At 38.2% G+C, this 20,687-nt stretch overlaps 1 protein-coding gene across 4 annotated transcripts in view; it reads right to left on the reverse strand.

The window, feature by feature from the left end:
- Nucleotides 1–382: 382 nt before the first annotated feature.
- LOC149567161 (cryptic loci regulator) overlaps nucleotides 383–20,687 on the reverse strand; it is a 53,151-nt gene continuing 32,846 nt past the window's right edge. For 2 of the 4 annotated variants that reach the window (XM_089820346.1, XM_089820347.1), the window contains 2 exons: nucleotides 3,054–3,430; nucleotides 2,538–2,967 (listed from right to left, as the gene is read on the reverse strand). In XM_089820346.1, coding sequence (XP_089676472.1) covers nucleotides 2,791–2,967; nucleotides 3,054–3,425 — 549 coding nt within the window. In that variant the 5' untranslated portion in view covers nucleotides 3,426–3,430 and the 3' untranslated portion in view covers nucleotides 2,538–2,790. Of the gene's footprint in view, nucleotides 1,044–1,760; nucleotides 2,400–2,537; nucleotides 2,968–3,053; nucleotides 3,431–20,687 lie in introns of those variants that run through there. The other 2 variants (XR_016362351.1, XR_016362352.1) reach the window with 2 other exon arrangements.

Raw genomic sequence — 20,687 nt, forward strand, 5'->3', positions numbered from 1 at the left:
AAAACAAGTGCTTTATTCGTGCACATGTCCCTACCTATTACAAGAGACAAGGAAAAAAAGGGAAGGGCAAGAATTATTGTCAATACAAATTAAGGTTTTTAGATTTTTTGAATTATTTAAATAGAAAATAAATAAATATTGAGTATACACTGTAAAATTTTAGCTTAACTGGCAATAATCTCGCTAGAATGATAGAGCAAAATGTGTCGCTGTAGAAAGAAAAATTCAAAATAGAAGATTAAAAATAGAAGTTCTCATTAATTACAATGAAGGAATTAGAATAATATAGGCTTCCTCAAAGCATGAAGCATAGTATAAACAAGAATAAAACTGAAAAAATCAGAAGTATTCCTTAGTTAACTTACACACTAAGAAATGAATATTAGAAAAGCATCTTTTGATACACAAGAAAAGTGTGGACAACTGTCGAATGATAATTGTCATAGTGCCAAATGAAAAACCTCCTTTGAAGCCAAGATGAAAATTAGGATCAATCTACACGAGTGCCCCCAACGACACTTCAAACAATGAGTAGATGACAAACTAGGCAAAACATCTATCAATCAAAGATACTAAAGACAATAATCTGCATGGAACCCCCCATACAATGAATAGATGCAGATGACACGAATTTGTACGAGTGACTCAAACGACACTACCCAACCATGCAAAAATAAATTGCTAGGTGAAAATACAGGGGCCAATTGTCTACAAAAGTGATCAACTGTGGAACCAAGGAAGCATCAACACTAATGGTAGAAAACCCTCCAAAATCTTGAAATCAAAGGCATGACAAGTCCACTGAAATTGTGTGTCGCTAAGGAGAAATGAAGGCAAGACCCATGCAAAAAGAACATGATCTTAGCCTGTCTGTGATGGACCAACATAATTTAGTTCAACCTTTGTTGCCATTACTATTCCATGCAACTCTCTACTTCCAAGTTGAAGTAGAATCTTTGGCTTCCATTTAAAATAGCAATATAGCTTTGACCAAGCAAAGGCGGAAAACTCCATTCTTCAAAAGTTCTAAGTTTCTTCAATACCTGCAGCAACAAAAATCATTCTCCTTTCTAGCACCCATGAGCTCTGATACCATGTAAAATTTTACCTTAACCAGCAAATAATCTAGCTAAAATGATGGATCAAAACATGCAGTTATAGAAAGAAAAAATTCAGATCAGAAGATGAAAAATGGAAGTACTCATTAATTACAATGAAGGAATTACAATAATATAGGCTTCCTCAAAGCATAAAGCAGAAGAAAAACAGGAATAAAACTAAGAAAATCAAAATTATTCCTTAGTTAGCGTAAACATGAAGAAAAGAAGCTTTATCCAATAAACGCATGGATAAAAACAAAAAAATGCTAGACTTAATTTTCTAACACACTTTCCTCTAAATTAATAAACAATTTAAATTAAAAAAATAAATTATTTGATTTCCTTTCAACACCATATCAAAATATTTTAAAACTATAAATACATGTCAAAATTTAACATTTTTAAATTATAATTGTAAATGTTTCGTGCTTTACATCTTCCCTTGTTCTACTTCATAAAGGAGGCCATCAACAGGTCTAATCACTATAGAATATAATTGTTAGCAGGTAAAATATCTTATCCGTAGGTTATTTAAATAATATTTCAGTCTACATTGAAACTATCAATTTTATAATAATAACATAGCGGAAAACCATCACAATATTAAATTGAACACAAAATATAAGAGCGTATCAGGGAACACATCTTTATCAACTCAAATTTATAAAAGTTGAACTTTTTTTTATTTTAAATTGAATATTCTTGAAAAAATAATTCAAGATTCAGATCTTGGAATTCAGAAGGGGGAAACTCTTCTTGAGATTCATGAATTTGAATTAGAAATAAAGAAAATCTGAATGCAGCAACAATTATTGACCATTCCGAGTAAAAATTCAGTTCTCCAAGATCAACAAGGACAAGTAGATACGTGACTTTAAATGTCAACCTTAAATAGGGGAAACTGGGGATCTGCCAATAAAGGATCTGTGGAACAGCCCCTTAGAACCGTACTGTTGTGAAACACTTCGACTCGACCAACTTCTTCCTCTGCTGTTATTGGGTCTACTGCATTAATATACAAAAACTACTGCTGCTTCTCCTGAATAATAGAAAAGAGGGGGCCTCTACTGGTTCTGCCCTAGCTGCGAGAAAGAGGTGGTCAATCCGTCACCTATTATATGGTTGTTCTTTAATCTTGGGCTTTCGCTTCCTCTGCCATGAAATGGGTGGGAATCCCTGTTGAAGGTTTCTGGCTATGGCGGATGGAACGCCCAGACATCTTTGTCTTGTCAAATTTGTCAGAGATAATTCATGTTTATCTGTATTCTATATTTTTGGGTCTAAAAAATAATTTTACCCCTGGGAAAGTTATGATTAATCGATCAAAAATTAGAAATTAATAGCCAGAAAAACTTTTTAAATAAAAGTCAGTAAACTTTAAAGATCAAAGATCAATTTTGTAACTTGTTTATTGTACAAGGAACTAATAAAGCCAGGTAACTGAAATCATTAGTTCTAATAAAAATGAAAGGAAGTTCACTTAAAAGTTAATACAGAAGAGGAAAACAACAGTTGCATTCATACAAATATGTGCCCTACACAAAAAAGTCTCACCTTTTTGAAAAGGCAAATGAGACTCCATCAGCTCAGCAACTTATAAATACACAGAGCTAACACAACAGGAGCTTGTTAGTAAGTTAACATGCAGATTAACCTACAAATGGTTGAAGCTCAGTTCTAGAACAAAAAATTAACTATCATCTTCAGAATCCGATGGTAGCAAATTATGTTTGGTTGCGGTGGGAACAGCCCAAACAGGCAAATCAAAAAAGGGCTGTTTGAGGACTTGCTCGTGTGAATCACACATCATTTCGGCCAAATTGCAGAGAGTTGTTGCATCCTGGATGAAGGCCTCTTGGACTTCCACCTGCACAAGGAAATGGAGGATATTACCATGCTAAACAACAAATTCAAAGAAAAGGGGTTCAACAGTGAAATTAAAAGACTGGGCACCTGCAATAAGAGATCCCTTAAAACATATTTGCATTTGTCCCCATTTTGGGTTTCAGGCAGAGCTAGTGAAGGCGTGGGTTCCTCTGTTGGGAGGTTAGAAGAAGCTGATGTCCTCTGCAACATCTGAGACAGTGATTCCCAATCTTTTATTTCTTTTGAATATTTTTCCTTCAAATTTAGCAGGGCCAATTTTTTAGTTTGGCGGCGTTGTTTAATATACAGGTCATCATTGTGTTTTGAAGTGGAACTTTTGGAACTTTTGGTTGGTATTGCTGAATCACAAACACGCTGTTTCTTCCTTCTCTTGTAGACAAATCCATCATCATTCACAACCTCCCATTCATCTTCCAAATCCAATGAAGGTTCACTCATATTATCTGCCACTCAATCAACATTCATGTTCAGAAAGATACTAAAAATAGTTTACAGAGGACTAACGAGAAGTATAGATTTGATGAATAGATAGAACATATAATGGATTCAAGAATGCTTTTTAATAATAACTATTGCTGATCTGAATGGCACAATTTTTTAGGCAGGAAGAAATTAGATTCTTTGAATGCCTTTAAGATTATGCATTGATGTCATTGAGTGATTCGGTTAAAAGAAGAACCCACAATACTAGATTTTACAAGAAACAAAATAATTATGGTTACTACCCATTTGTATTTTTTTGTTCATAAAATTAACATTTTAGAGTAACTTTTACAATTTTCAGAGTTGGAGAAAGGGTCACATGGGACCATAAAAGTATATGAGATTATAGTTTATTTTAGTCTAAAGAAACGTCGAAACAAACTACTTATGTTTACTACCCATTCTCATTTTTTTATTCATAAAATATAACATTTTGAGAGCAACTTTTGCAGTTTTCAGAGTTGGAGAAAGGGTCACATGGGACCACGAAAGTATCGGAGATTATAGTTTATTTTAGTCTGGAGAAACATCTTCAGTGATTTTTATGATTGGAGGCAGAGAGCCCCAAAACGTAGATATAAAATGTCTCCGGAAAAAGCAAACCAGTCTTTCCCTTTTTAATTCTCTCTTCTAAACCTGGGATTTAACCAAAGTTGCATTTCTTTTTTCCTATTAGTGGTCAAATATTTTCAAATTTTGATAAAGACAAGATTTCGACACTACTTGCAAAGAGGTTACTACCAATAAATATCAAAATGAACATGCATACACACCCACACGTGGACACACCCCAAAATCCAAAGCACAAGAAGGGTTTGATTGAAAACAGATTAAAGGGCAAAAATCATGAACATCTTATTTCTTTGTAGGCGAGTTACAACAGAGAACTTATTATTCTTTATATGATAAAAGTAAAAAAGTTTTTGACATGGTTCTAAAACATTTCTAATTTTCATCTGTTGTTTTCCTTGTAATTAGTATTTGAGTTTTCCAAAGAAACATCTATAAAATATTGCGACTAGTTTCCATTACGTATGCAAATTACTTTAACACCATATATTTGATTTGCTCTGTCTAGATATCTAAAAGATATTATTTATTTGTTATACCCAACACAAAAAATTATTTCCCATTTAAACATTCATTTTTCAGTTCTCCCCATGTTTCTGTCACACTTATTTTCATCCTAATATTTACCAATTAATATGTTTTTTTATTAGTAAATAAGGGGACTTTATTCAGGACCCTCACCCTTTGATTTGATTGCTCCCGTGGCCATAGACACACAGCTTAAGGAAGTAACACTACAAGGATCAGAAAGCTAGCCAGGGAGAGCTAAAACAGCAAAACTGTAAAAATCCAAACAACAGACCAAAAACAAACCTAATGAAGCATCTAAAGATCACGAAAAATAGCATTAAAAAGATGGTACCTATAGCCCTTCATAAACTATGGAAAGTTGAGGTCCTGGAAGCCCACGGATTAATTAGCCACTTCTTTCCTCTTCCCCAACTCTGAGTCTATCTAGATCCCTAATGTGCTCTCCTCATCAGTGGCAATCATTAGATGATTCATATCTCATAAACATGATCATCCAGAGACTGAATTTTGTCCTAAACAACTACACTCCTGACAGCTGCATCTCCCTCGCCTTGCATCCCTGCCTCTACCTTTAACTTCTTCACATTAAAACCTGTTCTGCAATGTAGGTGCATCCATCTTCACTTCCGAAACTTTTTCTCCTCCAAAGTCACCAACTCCATCTTTTACCTTTTTCCCTCCATAGCGACCAGCAACTCCACCCTTCACCACATCACTATCACTTTTTAACCATAAATTTTCCAAGCATTTACACTATCTTAAACAATATATTCCTTTAGAGTTCAAGGATCATCCAATGAGTATCAGTTTATTTTACAGATAACTGACATGCTCCTCCTGTCATGTATAAACAACAAAGACTTCAATCCAAAGTTTTCACTTCTAGCTACTCTGAAACCTTGATACTATGATATAGATTTTTAACAGTCGGACTACTTAATAGTCAATGATACTCTAATAGTTTATTCCTTCTAGTAAGATGGTAAAAATCTTTAATTTTTTCGAATTCCTTACCCCTTCTGTTCTATTTAGATAAAGATAAGATAAAATATTAATGTCCAACAAAAGACCACAAACAGGCCTAAGGGACTAAAAGTACAAACAAATGCCAGAAGATAGAAGGACCACCAAACGGTGTCCGAGAAAAAGGAAAACCAACAGAGCAAGAAGCAAACAAAGAGAAACAACCCTAAACAAGAGAGACTACGAAACTGCAAAACAACTAGCAGTTTGTAGTCATCATAAAGTAGCTCAAAACCAAAAGATAACTATCTGTGTGCAGAGAAGTCTGAACCCATTGCCGGAGAGAGGAGTGTTGGTGCCACTGATGGCACACGTATGTTATCTCTGTGCGATCTCACCGATCTGATGTGAGTAGCAGTGGACTAGCTCCCAGACCGCTTGGTTCCTCTAACAGAGGTAATTGGAGTAAAGAAGGAAGTGATAAGCTGGTGAAGGGACACAAATCCAAAGGTAAAAACTTTTGAAGAGTGAGATCCCAAAGAGTGAAGGCCTCTTGGAGATAAAGTGCAAGGCATCGCTGATCATCATACCTGAAGGAGGACAGGGACCTGCACTCTATGAATAAGCAATGGAACCTCGCTTGAATCTCATACTAGATCGGATGGTAAAATAGGAAATGGATCCCAAACTCTGCACCCATGTCACAACATTGACAAAAACACTCATCTCTGTTAGTTTGGTGATCTATTTGGATACGGAGCAGGTGAGAGCCAACCTCTGAAAGAGCCTAAGTTCTAACTAGATACGTAAGGCATGGAGCCACTGTCGAGAAGAGTAGTAAGGTCAAGCAATAATACCATCCTACTATCTTGAATGTCAATATAGTGCTCTGCATAGAAGGTCATATGCAAGCAGAGGCCCCCTGGTGGGTTGACCCAAGTCACATGAATAGACCTCGTGTAAATGTCCGTCTTGGTAATCTCATTCAACTTCAACTGAGGGGGGAGGAGATGAGCGGGAGCGTCTAGGGAATACTGAAAGGGAAGAAGGCAATCAATATCGGTACCCACGAAACTAAGGAGACTAGAGACCTTAGCATACCAGCACTAAGCACGACTAGTAGGGTCGGAAGTTGCAATCAAAGCTGAGGAATAGAAGGCCAAGTAGGAATAACGGTATTTGCCATCAACAAAGTCCGCAAAGCCCCTGAGTCTGTAAAGTAGCCAAACCAGATCAAAGATGGTGCAAAGTCTGAAGGGATGAGCACCAAACTTGGCCAAGATAATACTAGTAGTAGTAGTCAGCTGGCAAGGAACGAGGCGCCAAAGAAAAAGAGTTTGAACCCTCTCCACTAAAGCCCGATCAGTGGCCAACAAGGAGGGCCCCTAGATGGTCGAACCATAAAGGACAGTAGGTCTAACCAAGGGGTCTAAAATATACATCTTAGACGTGGTATCCTAGAAATGGTGTTTGAAGCACTGTGTCTCACTTAAAGAAAGTGAACCCAGCCCCTTGCTGACGCGCGGCATCATGGTCAATCTTAGACTAAAATGTGCCCTAGAAAACCTAATTCCCAAATAGGTGTAGCTAGAAGCCATCTCGATCTTGGTCCCCCTAAAAAAGAATTGGAGGTGAGAGGTTTTCAAGTAGATGAAAACCATTACTTGGGTCTTGCCCAAGTTAACAACCAGCTACCAAGAATTACAGAAGAAGGCCAACTCGTCCAAAAGATGTAACCCATAAGCAAAGTGGACAAAAGCACCACATCGTCAACAAAGATAAGGATGGAAATCAAGACCTAGTGAAGATAACACTCGCTCCTCAGATAGGACTCAAGCTCATCAATGTATATCCCAAATAGCGTAGGAGAAAGTGGGCAGCCCCACTTGACCCCAACAGAACTCTAAATGAAATTGGAGAAGCCCAGAGGAGTCCTGATATAACCAACAACCCTCTTGTAAAGTCTCATGATGGCCATGAAAAAAACCTTGAAGACCCAATATCTCTATCTCAAAAATAACATCATGTGAGTTGAATCAAAGGCTTTGCAAAAGTCTACAAAGCAGCAATAGACTTTCGCCAAGTGTGTCAGGCCTCGTCAATGATGGCCCTGAGGGTGAAAATATGGTCTATAGTCTGAAATTCCGCTCTAAAACTAGCCTAGCCTCTGGCCCTGCAACCTAATCTATCTAGTTGTCTCGTGAGAATAATGTGCAAAATTGTGGCACAGAGTTTGCAAAGGTATGCCCAATCATAATGGTCATGTAATTGCCCAAATCAAAGGCCAACCCAACATTATGGATCGAGTGAATAATATGGTGAGACCAAGGCAGTGGAATGCTAGTACACACCACTCTATTGAAGATATCAGCAAGAAACGGAACAAGAACAGTAATCCCCAACTTGAAGAGCTTCGCCTAAAACCTTCCTCATCAGTAGCCTTGCTACAACTCATGGCTCTAATGGCCTCGACAATGGTGGACATGGTAAAGAGCTGGCAGTGGGGGGGAGGATGCAAAGGGGAGGCTAACCAAGAATGTCGTCAAGGGTGACGATGTAGGAGATGAGGGAGCTGAAATCCAAGTCAGTGAGGAAAGCAGAGTGGCAGGGAAAGAACGTACACTAAAATTTCTTCGGGTAGGCCCGAGGGGTAAAGCTAAGGGACCTACACTACTCAAGGTAAAAAAGACACTTCTTCTAGCAAAGGAAGCTACGATAGGAGAGACTAGCCCAAGGGAAGGAGGGATCTTGATCGGTGAAGGTGGAACAAATAAAGCGGTGGAAGGCTTTTCAGTCCTCGTCAAACCAACGATTTTGGGGACAAGAACTGAGGCAGGAGGGATGGGTCATGAGAGGGGTGGAGGAATGCGAGAAAGAGAGGATGGCAGACTCCCAAATTGTCGTGGAAATGAGGTCAAACATGGTAGAAGCACAGGATAGGTCCATGAAGGATGCGGTGCAAAGAGTGCACCTAAGGTGGTCAATGAAGAGATCACAGTCGGTGTCAATGAAGGAAAAGGTGGTGCGAGTAGGCGATGGCAACGCAAAGGGACGAGGGGGGGAGGACGGGGGTGGGAGGGGGGGTGAAGAGAGGATCACACAAGGTGAGACTAAGGAGGGAATTGTCGGCAAATGGAAGGCAGGAGACGAAGAAGCGACGAATGAAGGGGATGAGGGAGATGCAAGCAAAGAACGTAGTCAACGACACTAGCATCACCGCAATGGGGCCAGAAAGTAAACAACATTGAGCCAAAGAAGTAGGGGAGCTTGTTAAGAACCAAGAGAGCAGAAGACTCACAAAGATGGAGGTGTTTTCCATACCATGTTAGGAGGCCATCGATGTCATCAAAAGAATGTTCTAAATCAATCGTATCACTGTCTAACTTAGAAGTACATAGGGAGTTTGTTTGCCAATCATGAAAAGGAGCGTAAAGATCTCTAGTGTAGGGGTTGAAGTCCCCTAAAATAACCAAGTTCCAATCTGTCAACCCAAACACTAAGATCAGCCAAGAGAAGTAGCCGGAGGGAAATAACAAACAGCAATGAAAAAGAACTGTCTAATCTACCTCTAATGCAGACCCACATGAATCGAGCAAGTTTAACATAATGCATAATAGTCGTCAAGTTGACAAGTTGATTGCGCAAGGTGGAACAAATAAGGCAATGGAAGGCTTTTCAATCCTCATCAAACCAACGATTGGGGGACAAGAACTGAGGCAGGAGGGATGGGTCACGAGAGGGGTGCAGAAATGCGAGAGGATGGCAGGCTCCCAAATTGTCGTGGAGATGAGGTCAAACATGGTAGAAGCACAGGAGAGGTCCATGAAGGGAGCATCCCAAAGAGGGCACCTAAGGTGGTCGATGAAGAGGTCACAATCGGTGTCAACGAAGGAAAAGGTGGTGCAGGTAGGCGATGGCAACACAGAGGGATGAGGGGGGGAGGATGGGGGTGGGAGGGGGGCTAAAGAGAGGAGCACACAAGGTGAGACCAAGGAGGGAGTTGTCAGCCAATGGAAGGTGGGAGACGAAGAAATGGCTAATGAAGGGGATGAGGGAGGTGCAGGTAAAGAACGTAGTCAACGACACTAGCACCACCGCAATGGGGCCAGCAAGTAAACAACATTGAACCAAAGAAGTAGGGGAGCTTGTTAAGAACCATGAGAGCAAAAGACTCACAAAGATGAAGGAGGTGTTTGTCAGTCCATGTTAGGAGGCCATCGATGTCATCAGAAGAACGTTGTAAATCAATCGTATCATTGTCTGACTTAGAAGTACATAGGGGGTTTTTTCGCCGAACATGAAAAGGAGCATAAAGATCTCTAGTGCAGGCGTTGAAGTCCCCTAAAATAACCAAGTTCCAATCTGTCAATCCAAACGCTGAGATCTCAAAATGGATCACCCTAGGTGTTGTGCACCGTATACAGAGAAGTAGCCGGAGGGAAATAACAAACAACAATGGAAATGATATATGTCTAATTTGCCTCTAATGCGGACCCACATGAATCGAGCAAGTTTGACATAATGCATAATAGTCGTCATGTTGACAAGGTGATTGCGCATGAGGCACGCCACCCAACCTGAACCCCTGACACCCCCAAAAATCTAAACTCATCCCGATGAACAGAAAGCCACTAATACTCGGGAATCTCAGGAAGGGGACGAGTCAAACTCTCATGTGTCTCAATAACAAGAATAACAGCTGCAATGCCAATGACATCCATAAAAAGACCAGGCAATATCCAAAGAGTGTCATTACCGTTCCAACAATGAACAATCAAGGAGTCACTGGACCTCCCCACCTTGTCCTCACCCGTAAGCGTCATTTGGCTTGGGGAGCCAACCTAGATTCCCAACCAAGAGGACAATCTCTGATCACCACCTAAAAGTTGTGGATAACTGCCCATTACCCTCAAGACACGTTGCAGCAACTAACGTTCGACTATGTTTAAGCACTGTAACCTGTGACTTGGTGAGATCCTCGTCGAAGTAGATTCTAGATGGTAAAGGGAATAGCTTTCTACGAGCCCTTAAAACTTGGAGCTTGTTTGATGAATTAAGAAATCTAATAAAAAGTCTAGAGTCATACCCTATCCATGCTCTATCGATGAGAATCTCAGAAAGCTCTAGTTAGTCGCAAAAGAAGCCATATGCCTTATCCACTAGGTCAGCGGTGGAGGATGGAAGGCCACGAATTTTCAAATTAAGTTCCCTAGCCCTAATGGCACATTCATCAAAAAACTTGGGCTTAACAAGCTCCTCAACACCTACCAACAAAAGTTGTTGTTGTCGCTTCTCGCTATTGCAAACTTCTGCCCATGTTTTTAACTTCACGTGTTGCTTTTCAGCCCATTATGGCAGCTAAGTAGTTCATCTTGCATCTCTTTAATGTCTTTAATCTATGTAGCCTGAATAGAGCTCTCATCAAGATGATGTTTGATGTCCAACGCCTCAACATTAATGGTGAAAATATGAAGTTCAAGTGTTGTGCATTTATGCATGAGAGAAAGGAGAGATTCCTAGAGGATCTTATTCTCCTCCAATGTCAATAGCCTGTCAATAAAATCCATCTGAGAAGATGTTCTTCTATGGTAAATTAATTTCGGTTAAGGCATATCCTCTATAAACCGTGAAGCAACAGAACTAAGCAGAAAACTATGAACTGTGAATTTAGATAGCGAGCACTGAACTACAAAAACTGTTAAATTTGTCAAGTGGATGTTGAATACCGCGGAACATGCATCCATGTTGGACCAATGCACATTGCCCGCACGAAAATGACAAAAACAATCGCCAAATGCTCCCCTACAATAATAAATCCAAAGGAATGTCTGCTGCAATAGCAACACCTAATGTTGGGAGGCAACGTAGTAGCACCAAAGCTCCAAAAAGACTGTCTAAAGAAAATCAGAACCTAAGTTAAGCTCACCAGAAAGCACAGGCAGACAAAACGAGCATGACAGGAACAAAGGGTTACAGAAGCAAATCCGGCCAAAGAAGAATTAAGGCAACCAAAGCACAATAGCACTAGCAAATCGAGGTTTCCCCAAGCAAAACACCAAACACGATCACGACAACAACCCACAACGGCAACAAAAATCGCGCAAGCAACCAAGGTAAGAAGAAACTTGCCAAGAAATTCAATCTGCACACACAGGCAAGAACCCCGATGTCGTGGCTAAACTAGAGCAAACATGGCTAACAAAGCAAGACAAGGGAGCCTAAGGTCAATCGAGTAAGAAATGTCAATGAAGAGAGCCAATGAAAAATGACGGATGAAGCAAGAAAGTAGCACGGGAAGAAACAACGACGACTATACTTGTAGGAGCCATAGCATCAAGTTGCTGAGGAGACTGGTAGCCACTTTTGACGCTACGTGCAAGTGCATTCTCATCATCATCAAGACAATTCTTGGGAGAAATCTATGATGTTCAAATAATTTGGTATAGTCCATTGTCTGCCTTGTTTTTCTTTTGTTTACTTTTAAATAATTCTACCCCTAACCTCTCGCAATCTCCATTAGAGGTAGGCATTATCCAGCAATCATAAATCTTCTCACCTTCTTTATGTCACACAATTCAATGCATCGATTTAGTTTTCAAATTTAAAAGTTACTTCTAGAATTTTGCAAGTATACTTTTAAGGCATGGTGTCATTGGATGCAATCATTAAAATAAAATTACTATATTGTGTACAAGGTGGGGTCAATTGTGACGGGTATTGCTATACAATTTAAATGTTATTTAATTACTACATTTTCCCTTGTAAAGATCAAGTTTGTGTATAATGAGTAAGATGGAAGAAGATATATGGGACACTTTGCTAAATGTTTTGGCAACTACCAAGTGATTCAAATTTATAATCAGACCACTAAACATTATTTTTTCTTCTTGATGATCGTGTTGATGAGATATGAATCTCGCGATTGCCAATGAGGAGAGCATTGTGTGGATCTAGATGGAGTAAGAAATCGGGAGAGAGGAAAGAAGTGGCTAATTAATCCCTCTACAATTGGTTACTTAAAGAAATCTGCAATTGCGTTGAATTTTTTCAAAGTTATGGATAAATACATTGAGTGCTTTCCACTAGGCCCCTAGACTTTGGGTGGCCACCTTCATAGCCAAATCTTATAAAACCAAATAGGAAGGAGTTTTCTTATATATCTTGGCTGCATTGTCAGCAATCACAATAATGAAAACTTTGAGCAGCTAATAAAAAATTCAAGAATGGCAAACAATAGTCATGTTGGTTCCGAAATCAACAAATTGGAAAATTCTAAGAGCATTCCAAACACTGTGATTAAATCTTCCATAGGATTTGGGCAATTGACAGGAACGATCGATTATGATCCTCTTCCCCTACTCTTAGGCTCTGTAGAATCAAGGCAAGTGTACCTATTCCTTAACACTATTTCTTTGTTAAGGCTTTTTGTTGGGTGGATAATTTGCAACTAACAATTTATGCAAATTTAGTCACAAAATAGGATTACCAGCCACAACGTGTGAGACGGAGTCTCTCCTACCTTAAAGGGAAGGCTTCCCTTTCTTACCGTTCCTTGGATCAACTCAAAGTAAGCAAGAAGTTAAAGAGATATTGTCAAGGGGTTTATCGGTATTCTTTCCTCTTATTTCAACAAAGAATCCACTTACTTGTGGAGAGAGTAATGAGCAAGATTAATCTCTATAACTACACTTCTATCTAACAGTTGGAAACAGTGATACTAATACCAAACACCAACTCACATGTTGAATGTAAGGCCCCGTTTGGTGAGCGGAATTGGAGTGGAATAGGCATTTGTCTATTCCAAAAAATGTCGAATTCCCCGTTTGGGTGTGTCATGTAGGAATACGGAATAGGCATATGAGTGGAATACGTATGCCATTTTGTACCAAAAAAGAAGGTATTGCAATTCCACCCAAAGAGGTGGAATTGGAATACGTATTCCAATCCCACGTTTTTATGAGCTGAAAAATATGAAATATCGGGTCCGTGTCCCATGTCCGTGAAGCCCTATTCTTTTTTGGCGCTCAGATGTTGCTTCGTCGCGAAAGAGGGTTTTTGGTTTTTTTCGTCCGCAGCGATTTTCGCAGCCAGCAGTCATTTTCGCAGCCAGTGCAAAGGAAGCTTAGGGCCACACAACTGCGTTCACGGTGAGAAATGTTGCACACAGTTTTTTTTTAAGCATAAAACCTGCAGATGTGTTGAATTGTTTTAACTACGCAAGCTATGTTTTTTTATCAGACGGCCATGCTGATTCAGGGTTAGTTTTTTCGTATTAGTTCTTTGCTATTTCATATGATTATTTCCTTCAGAACTTACAATGTATGAAATGATAGATGAAGTTATACAATCACAATCACAATCTTGTGCCAGTTATACAATTATCACCAGCAACGTGTGATCCAGCCACTACACAGTCATGTAGCTAGTTATGTTACACTAATCACAAATAATTAAACAACCCATTAGTTATATAATCAACAATGCCATCATTATCACAAACGAGTCAATACCCATCATTTCTGTTGACAGTATGCAGAAGTTAGTCACTCCCTGCTTATGCAGTCATGCAATCCATCATGGACTGATGCTTATGACCTGGTCTTACTACCACCAAAAGAAACCTAAAGACATTTTGACTAAAGAAAATCACCCACATATGGGAAAAGAGATCAGCGAGGAGAAGAAATTACAGAGGGTCTTTAGTCCTCAAACTAAAAAACTAGATAGCTCTGGCATTCTTAAGGACTGTATGCCCTTGGATAGGCTTTAATCAGCATCTGTCTCTTCTTGGGAAAGCCTCTACTTACCCTATGGTCTATAATAAATATCACATTTTTAACTACATTTTTCAATAATAATGAAAGCATTTTATACAGCTTCACCTATCTTATAAATATCTTTGTTCATATATTTTGTGTTACCTTCTTCAAATCTAGTTTCCACTTCAGATTTTGATGTTCCAGTTCATTCAAATATCACTCTTGTCTTTGTAAATGGCAAAGATCCTATTTATAATTTCAAGCACCAGTAATGCCATTTTTTTGACAACAAAGTCTTTAATCCAAACAAGCTTTTCAATTCTAGCTCAGTTGCCTATATGAGCCAAGATTTGGGTTTGGCAGTTCACTGATATTTTGTACAGGTTCAGTCGAGTTCAGCCATACAAGATATATGTGATATAAAAATAAAAACTATATCAAACACCCAATATTAGTTTTTTAGAATCATTAAATGTCATTGTAATAGTGAATGCAATGTATGCACAGTAATCATGCTGCATTATGGATGCTGGGTACTTACCTCCAGGCTGGTACATGTGCTTGCATTTTCATTTTGTTTGGTGTATCTCAGGAATCTGGTTTACTGCAATGGCATATAATATGTGTGACAGTTCCAGGGAGCTGCTGTTGACAGGGTTTTTTTTTTTTAAATGAAATGGTGTGTCTTGGTGGAGGCAAGAGTGGATTACATGGCTTGTCTGGATAGACCTGGTCTTTGGCTCTGGATGGTAAGAATGTAGGAACTTCTAGAAATGTATTAATATAGAACCATAAGTTGCACAAGTGTACAAAATTAAATTCATTATTTAATGTCAACTATGAACCAATAAAACATATAAAACAGTTGACATTACTTTAATTACACATGGATGATCAATGCAAATCAGTGTATTATTTTTCACTTGAATCATCAAAATCACCATCTACTCCAATAGAGACACAAGAAGCAACTTCACTATGCAAGTCCTATGTACCAGCCACGGGCCCCTTATCCTCAATTGAGACTATTTTGAAAATAGCTATCTTGTCACAGGCAGGTTCTTCGTGCATTCACTCAAAACCTGGCCTGCGGTCCAATTTCCAGACAGACATATAAATATTTAATAACATATTCATGATATTTATCTTGTTTCTTTAGGCTATACACAAAAGCATTGGTATACATAGAGACACATCTGTATTCTACAATACAGACATAGACATATGTGTCTTCTAAAATAAGATAAACATACACACATGTATGCATGTAATATTTATGCCATAATCAAATAGGCTCCACAGAACCAGATATTACTACGTATGAAACCCCCCTTTTCCATTTACCTCATGTATTTTTCAATTTTGTACCGTCCAAGTTCCAACCCAATGATCTTGCTCCCATTTTCTCCATCTCTTAACAGAAATAAAGTTAACGACTGAGATGCTAATGATGTGGCAAAGGCTTGATTTCTAGTATTGAAAGTAATAATGATAAACTAAGATGATTCAGCCACAAGAAAAAAAATGAAAAACCAAAAAGAGTGACCATCATATGCCTAGTTCTAATGTTGTGTTGCCAATCCCCCTGCCTGAAGTTAACACCGCATTAACAATGCCCTACGAATAAAAGCACTATTATTTCATTCTAAAAATTCCAAGAAGCCTAAGGGGATTTTCTACAAATAAGTCACACTAACCCTTTTAGCCTTGATCTCATCCTCCAGTTCATGAAACCTATTATTAAGCTTGCCAAACTTATTGATATTCTGTTGGTCCTCCCATGTCACCTCGGTCTCAACATCTCCACCCTGTTTGTTAAAACTCCTGGAATAAGTTCGAGTAGGGATTATGAGTCAAACTCCTGGAATAAGTTCGAGTAGGGATTAGCAGGGAATGATGCAGAGTAAAAAAAAAAGTGGGTATAAAGCCTGCAACCTCCAAAAGTTTTATTTAATGAAATTGAGATTGACATAGAATCTAAACTAGTAACTAGTGTATCAGAAGAGCACAGATTCCCTCATTAGCTTTTCAATTCTAGAAAACAATTAGAAAACCATCCTAAGCTCCCAATTCTGAAAGAGCAAAACAATTTGTAGTCCATTAGCTGTATGATCTGCGAAAATGGCAAGGAAAGGCTATGGTTTGAATGTGCATGTGCATATTAAGCGTAAAACTTTGGTTTTATATATGTTTTCAATTGTTATTTTCAAGTAAAACCGAAAGAATTAGAACTAAATTATATTGTATCTTATTCTTGGACTGTGATGCCTTAATTAGTTGAATTTGTAGGAGGCTGCAAAAATAGCTTGAGAATGCAAACAATCATTTTGTGGAATATAATGGATTGTCTATTTCAGTGCTCTATAATTTCTTTGGTTGTTGGAATCAGCAGATGATGTGAATATATTGTTGGAATCAGCACTACCAACTTTAGCACTAGTTTGTTCATCATGGTTGCTTTGAGCATTTTCTAAAATTGGGGACATCCCTTAACCTCTGATAATTTTGAGGATATGGAGAGAATGTCTTTTTTGCCCCTTCTCCTCATCTTTATTAATATGGAAATCTAAATTAAATCTATATATGTGTTTATAGGGCGTTCGATGGATCCTATTGTTGATAAAAGAGTTTATGGAAGCATTGTTAGGAAGATCACTCTCTTGCGTGTACTTGCTGTTTTGCTTGCAGCCCAAGCAGTACTCATAGTAGCATCTTATGATGATGCTAGAAGACAACGACGCAAGCGAAGAAGACCTGCTTGTCCTTTTTTTAAACGTATTATATATTCTAATGACACAGATTGCCATGACCAAATACGCATGAGTAGAGGAGCTTTTTTCAAACTCGCCAATATTTTAAGGGAGAGAGGGACCATTAAAGATACGATAAACATGAAATTGGAAGAACAGCTAGTCATGTTCCTACATACCCTTGGCCACAATTTAAGGAATCGTAAGGTTGGCCATAACTTTGGTCACTCAGGAGAGACTGTGAGTCGCCACTTCCACAAGGTCTTGAAGGCAATCATATTGCTCCATGGAAATTACTTTTTGCCCCCTTCCATAACTACCCCTCTAGAAATTCTTGGGAAGGACCGTTTTGATCCGTACTTCAAGGTAAATCTCTTGGATTCATGTACTTTCTTGCTTGAGTATATTGTCACATATTTGACTATAATATTTTTAATGTTCTAGGATTGTGTTGGAGCAATTGATGGGACCCATATACCAGTTACCATTGATGTGGACAACCAAGCAAAATACCGCGATAGAAAAGGCAACCTGTCACAAAATGTAATGGGTGTTTGTTCCTTTGACTACAAGTTTCAATATGTTCTTGCTGGTTGGGAAGGTTCAGCTGCAGATAGTCGTGTTCTTGCTTCAGCTCTATCCAGAGCAGATTCACTAATAGTCCCCCTTGGTATATTTGATCATATTTCTAATGATTATTTAGTCATTATTGTAAACCATAGTGTTTATGTTATTTCAATCATAATATTTATTGTTTTTCTGTATAGGAAAATTCTATTTAGTTGATGCTGGCTATCCAAATGTTCCTGGATTTCTTGCCCCTTATCGATGTACACGATACCACCTAAAAGAGTTTTCTAGAGCAAACTCGATCAACAATGCCCACGAGCTATTTAACCACCGACACTCCTCTCTCAGGAATGTGATTGAGCGCACATTTGGTATTTTGAAGCAACGTTTTCCTATCTTGAGGCATGCGACATCTTATAGTATCACGACTCAAACAAAGATTGTGTTAGCATGTTGCATACTACACAATTTCATTACGATCGAGGACGGTGTTCCACACGAAGTGGAAATTGAAGAGGAAGTTGATCGTAGAGGGATAAATGTCCCAATTCTTGAGACTTTTGGGATGACTCAACAAGATAGAGATGATTGGGGAAATTTTCGAAATGAACTAGCAGAAAAGATGTGGGAGGACTATAGATCTCGGCATTAGTTGATCATTTTACTTGCATTGATACATTCTATTTCAATTTTTAATAGCTAGATACTGCAGATTTTTGATAGCTTACCCCATATCAGATGTAGAGCTCGCCAACACAAACTCCATTGAAACTGATTTCTCACTATAACTGAGATCTTAAGTAGAGATGCTAGTTTAGAACATGTTCGATGCTAGTTTTACATGAGACCATTGAAGGGGAGATGTTTGAACAATTGGTTGTTCTCGACTAAACTAATAGTTTATCTCAAGGCTTGGAATTTTGACACTGTAATCAAATAAGATATACGTAGGTGATAAAGTTTGCTACTATATTTCCATCCCGTGTACTGTATAAATTCTTTGTTTTATTTATATATACTGATTTGGGTTTAATGGCAGCGCCTGATTTGATTGCATTATTATATGCTTTGAACTTGGTCCATTCATAGGATTTATGCACATTGCTTGACTGCCATGTTTTGCTCTCCACATTCATAGGACCTCCAAATTTGCATACATCTATTCTCTTGTCTAATTCTGCTTTCCAAATTTGTATACCTGTATTCTCTTGTCTACAATTTCAAATTCGATCTGCAAACTGTTTATTTGATTGGTTGGAGAAGAAAAACTATCCTACTACATAGAGCTTCAAACTATCAAACTGATTCTCTGCCTACTTATACTATGATATAATTTGATCATTGAGCCATAGGGGATTTACATGTATGTAAAACTGCAAATGCCGAAGAACTTATGTTTTTAGCTGGTCCATTTCTATGGTGGATTTTACAATACACTTTTTTGTATTATGTTACCTCAACCTAGAGAGATTGAGACTGAAAAATGTGAACCCCTTTCATGGATATAGAAAATGTGAACATTGCTCTTTCTTTCATTTTGCAAAACAGAGAAGCTTTTAGTCTTTGTAGATGTATCACACATTCATTATTGTTTTGGGCAACAACTGTCAAAATAAAATTAAGCACAACAGTACAAAATTTCATTCAAAACTGAATCTGTATGATTTTGTTTATCTCTGGTGTAAAACAGTGAATTGTGAGTTGTTTAAGGAACTTGTGTGTTTAAGCTTGCTGCATCAGACTGTGTTCCCTGTACCAAAAGGCAAATCTTGTGCCAATGGGCTGATATGACACATTTATCCTTATTAGTTAGAAAACTCCCAAGCTATACTGAGGTTGTGTGGTTGATAGTAAGAATTCCTTCACTGTGATCTGGAAATATTTATTGTATAGCTGTTCAATACTGTGAATGATTATTAAATTGGAAGTTTGGAATTTGAAATTATGTCAAGTACTTTGATAAGAAACGAGAAAGATGGATTTTGGCACTGGGTGCACAAGAAGTCAAATGGGTTGGATCTGATGTACCCCGGCAAATTTTGGAAATCATTGGGCATCATCAATCTGAGGGAACATACCTGTCATACTATTTCTGTGTGTAGTATGTAAAAAGTAGATACTAAAGTTATCCAAGAAAACCTATAATGATGCTCAGCCCTGGCTGTAATAAGCACATTGAATTGGACAGAGATGGTTGGCCTGTGGCAGAAACCGAAATAGTATCAATCTCTGAGGATAATACTAATGAGCTTCATAAAAGGCACAGATTGATCATATATTAGACTTGTGTGATGCAGTCCATATTTGGAAAATAGGAGGATCCAATGTTCTTGCTCACAAATTTCACAGCACCAATACAGTAGGTTGCTTTGCACTCTAAAATCATTAAATAACTGGATCATGGAATTGTCTTCAGCAAAGCCAATTTTGATGCAAGTAAATAAAGATTTATGGTGGACACTCTGTACCCAAAATAAGTTAATAACTAGAGTTTTAGAATATATCCTATCCTAAGTTATAACAAAAAAGACATGGAATATTTCATCATCTATAAAAGTTGGCATAGATTTAGGGTCTTTGTATGCTTAGAGGAGAACTTTTTAACAAGTTGCTTGCTACTAGTAAAGGTTGAATTTGAGATAAATTGGAAATATATCCTTATCAGAATGAGTTGACACTATTACAGACCCTACCTTCATATGGTGATAATTCCAATGTAGAAGTTTCGATGGGAAAATGGAACCTTTAACTGATGTAAAGGCGTCCATGTAAAACCTACATAAGCTTTAGCTGTTATTTAAGTGTGAGATAGTTAATCGTAATTGGACTTGAATGATATAGAATTGGTCCTAGTGTCTGAGACTACTATGCTGGGGGGTGTGAATCAATGCAGATAAGAATCAAAAACAACTATTGAGAAACTTTAATAATAAATAACATGCAACAGAAAATACCACACATATGAAAAACACATAAAGAACACTTGACACACAGATGTTTCCCATGGAGACCCTAGTTAGAGGGTGAAAGTCGTGTGGAACGATCCCCACAATCTTCCACTCGTGCATTGATGA

The sequence above is a fragment of the Cupressus sempervirens genome, chromosome 3 (assembly GCF_028749045.1).
Source record: "Cupressus sempervirens isolate cs-2001-9-10 chromosome 3, ASM2874904v1, whole genome shotgun sequence".
NCBI lineage: Eukaryota > Viridiplantae > Streptophyta > Pinopsida > Cupressales > Cupressaceae > Cupressus > Cupressus sempervirens.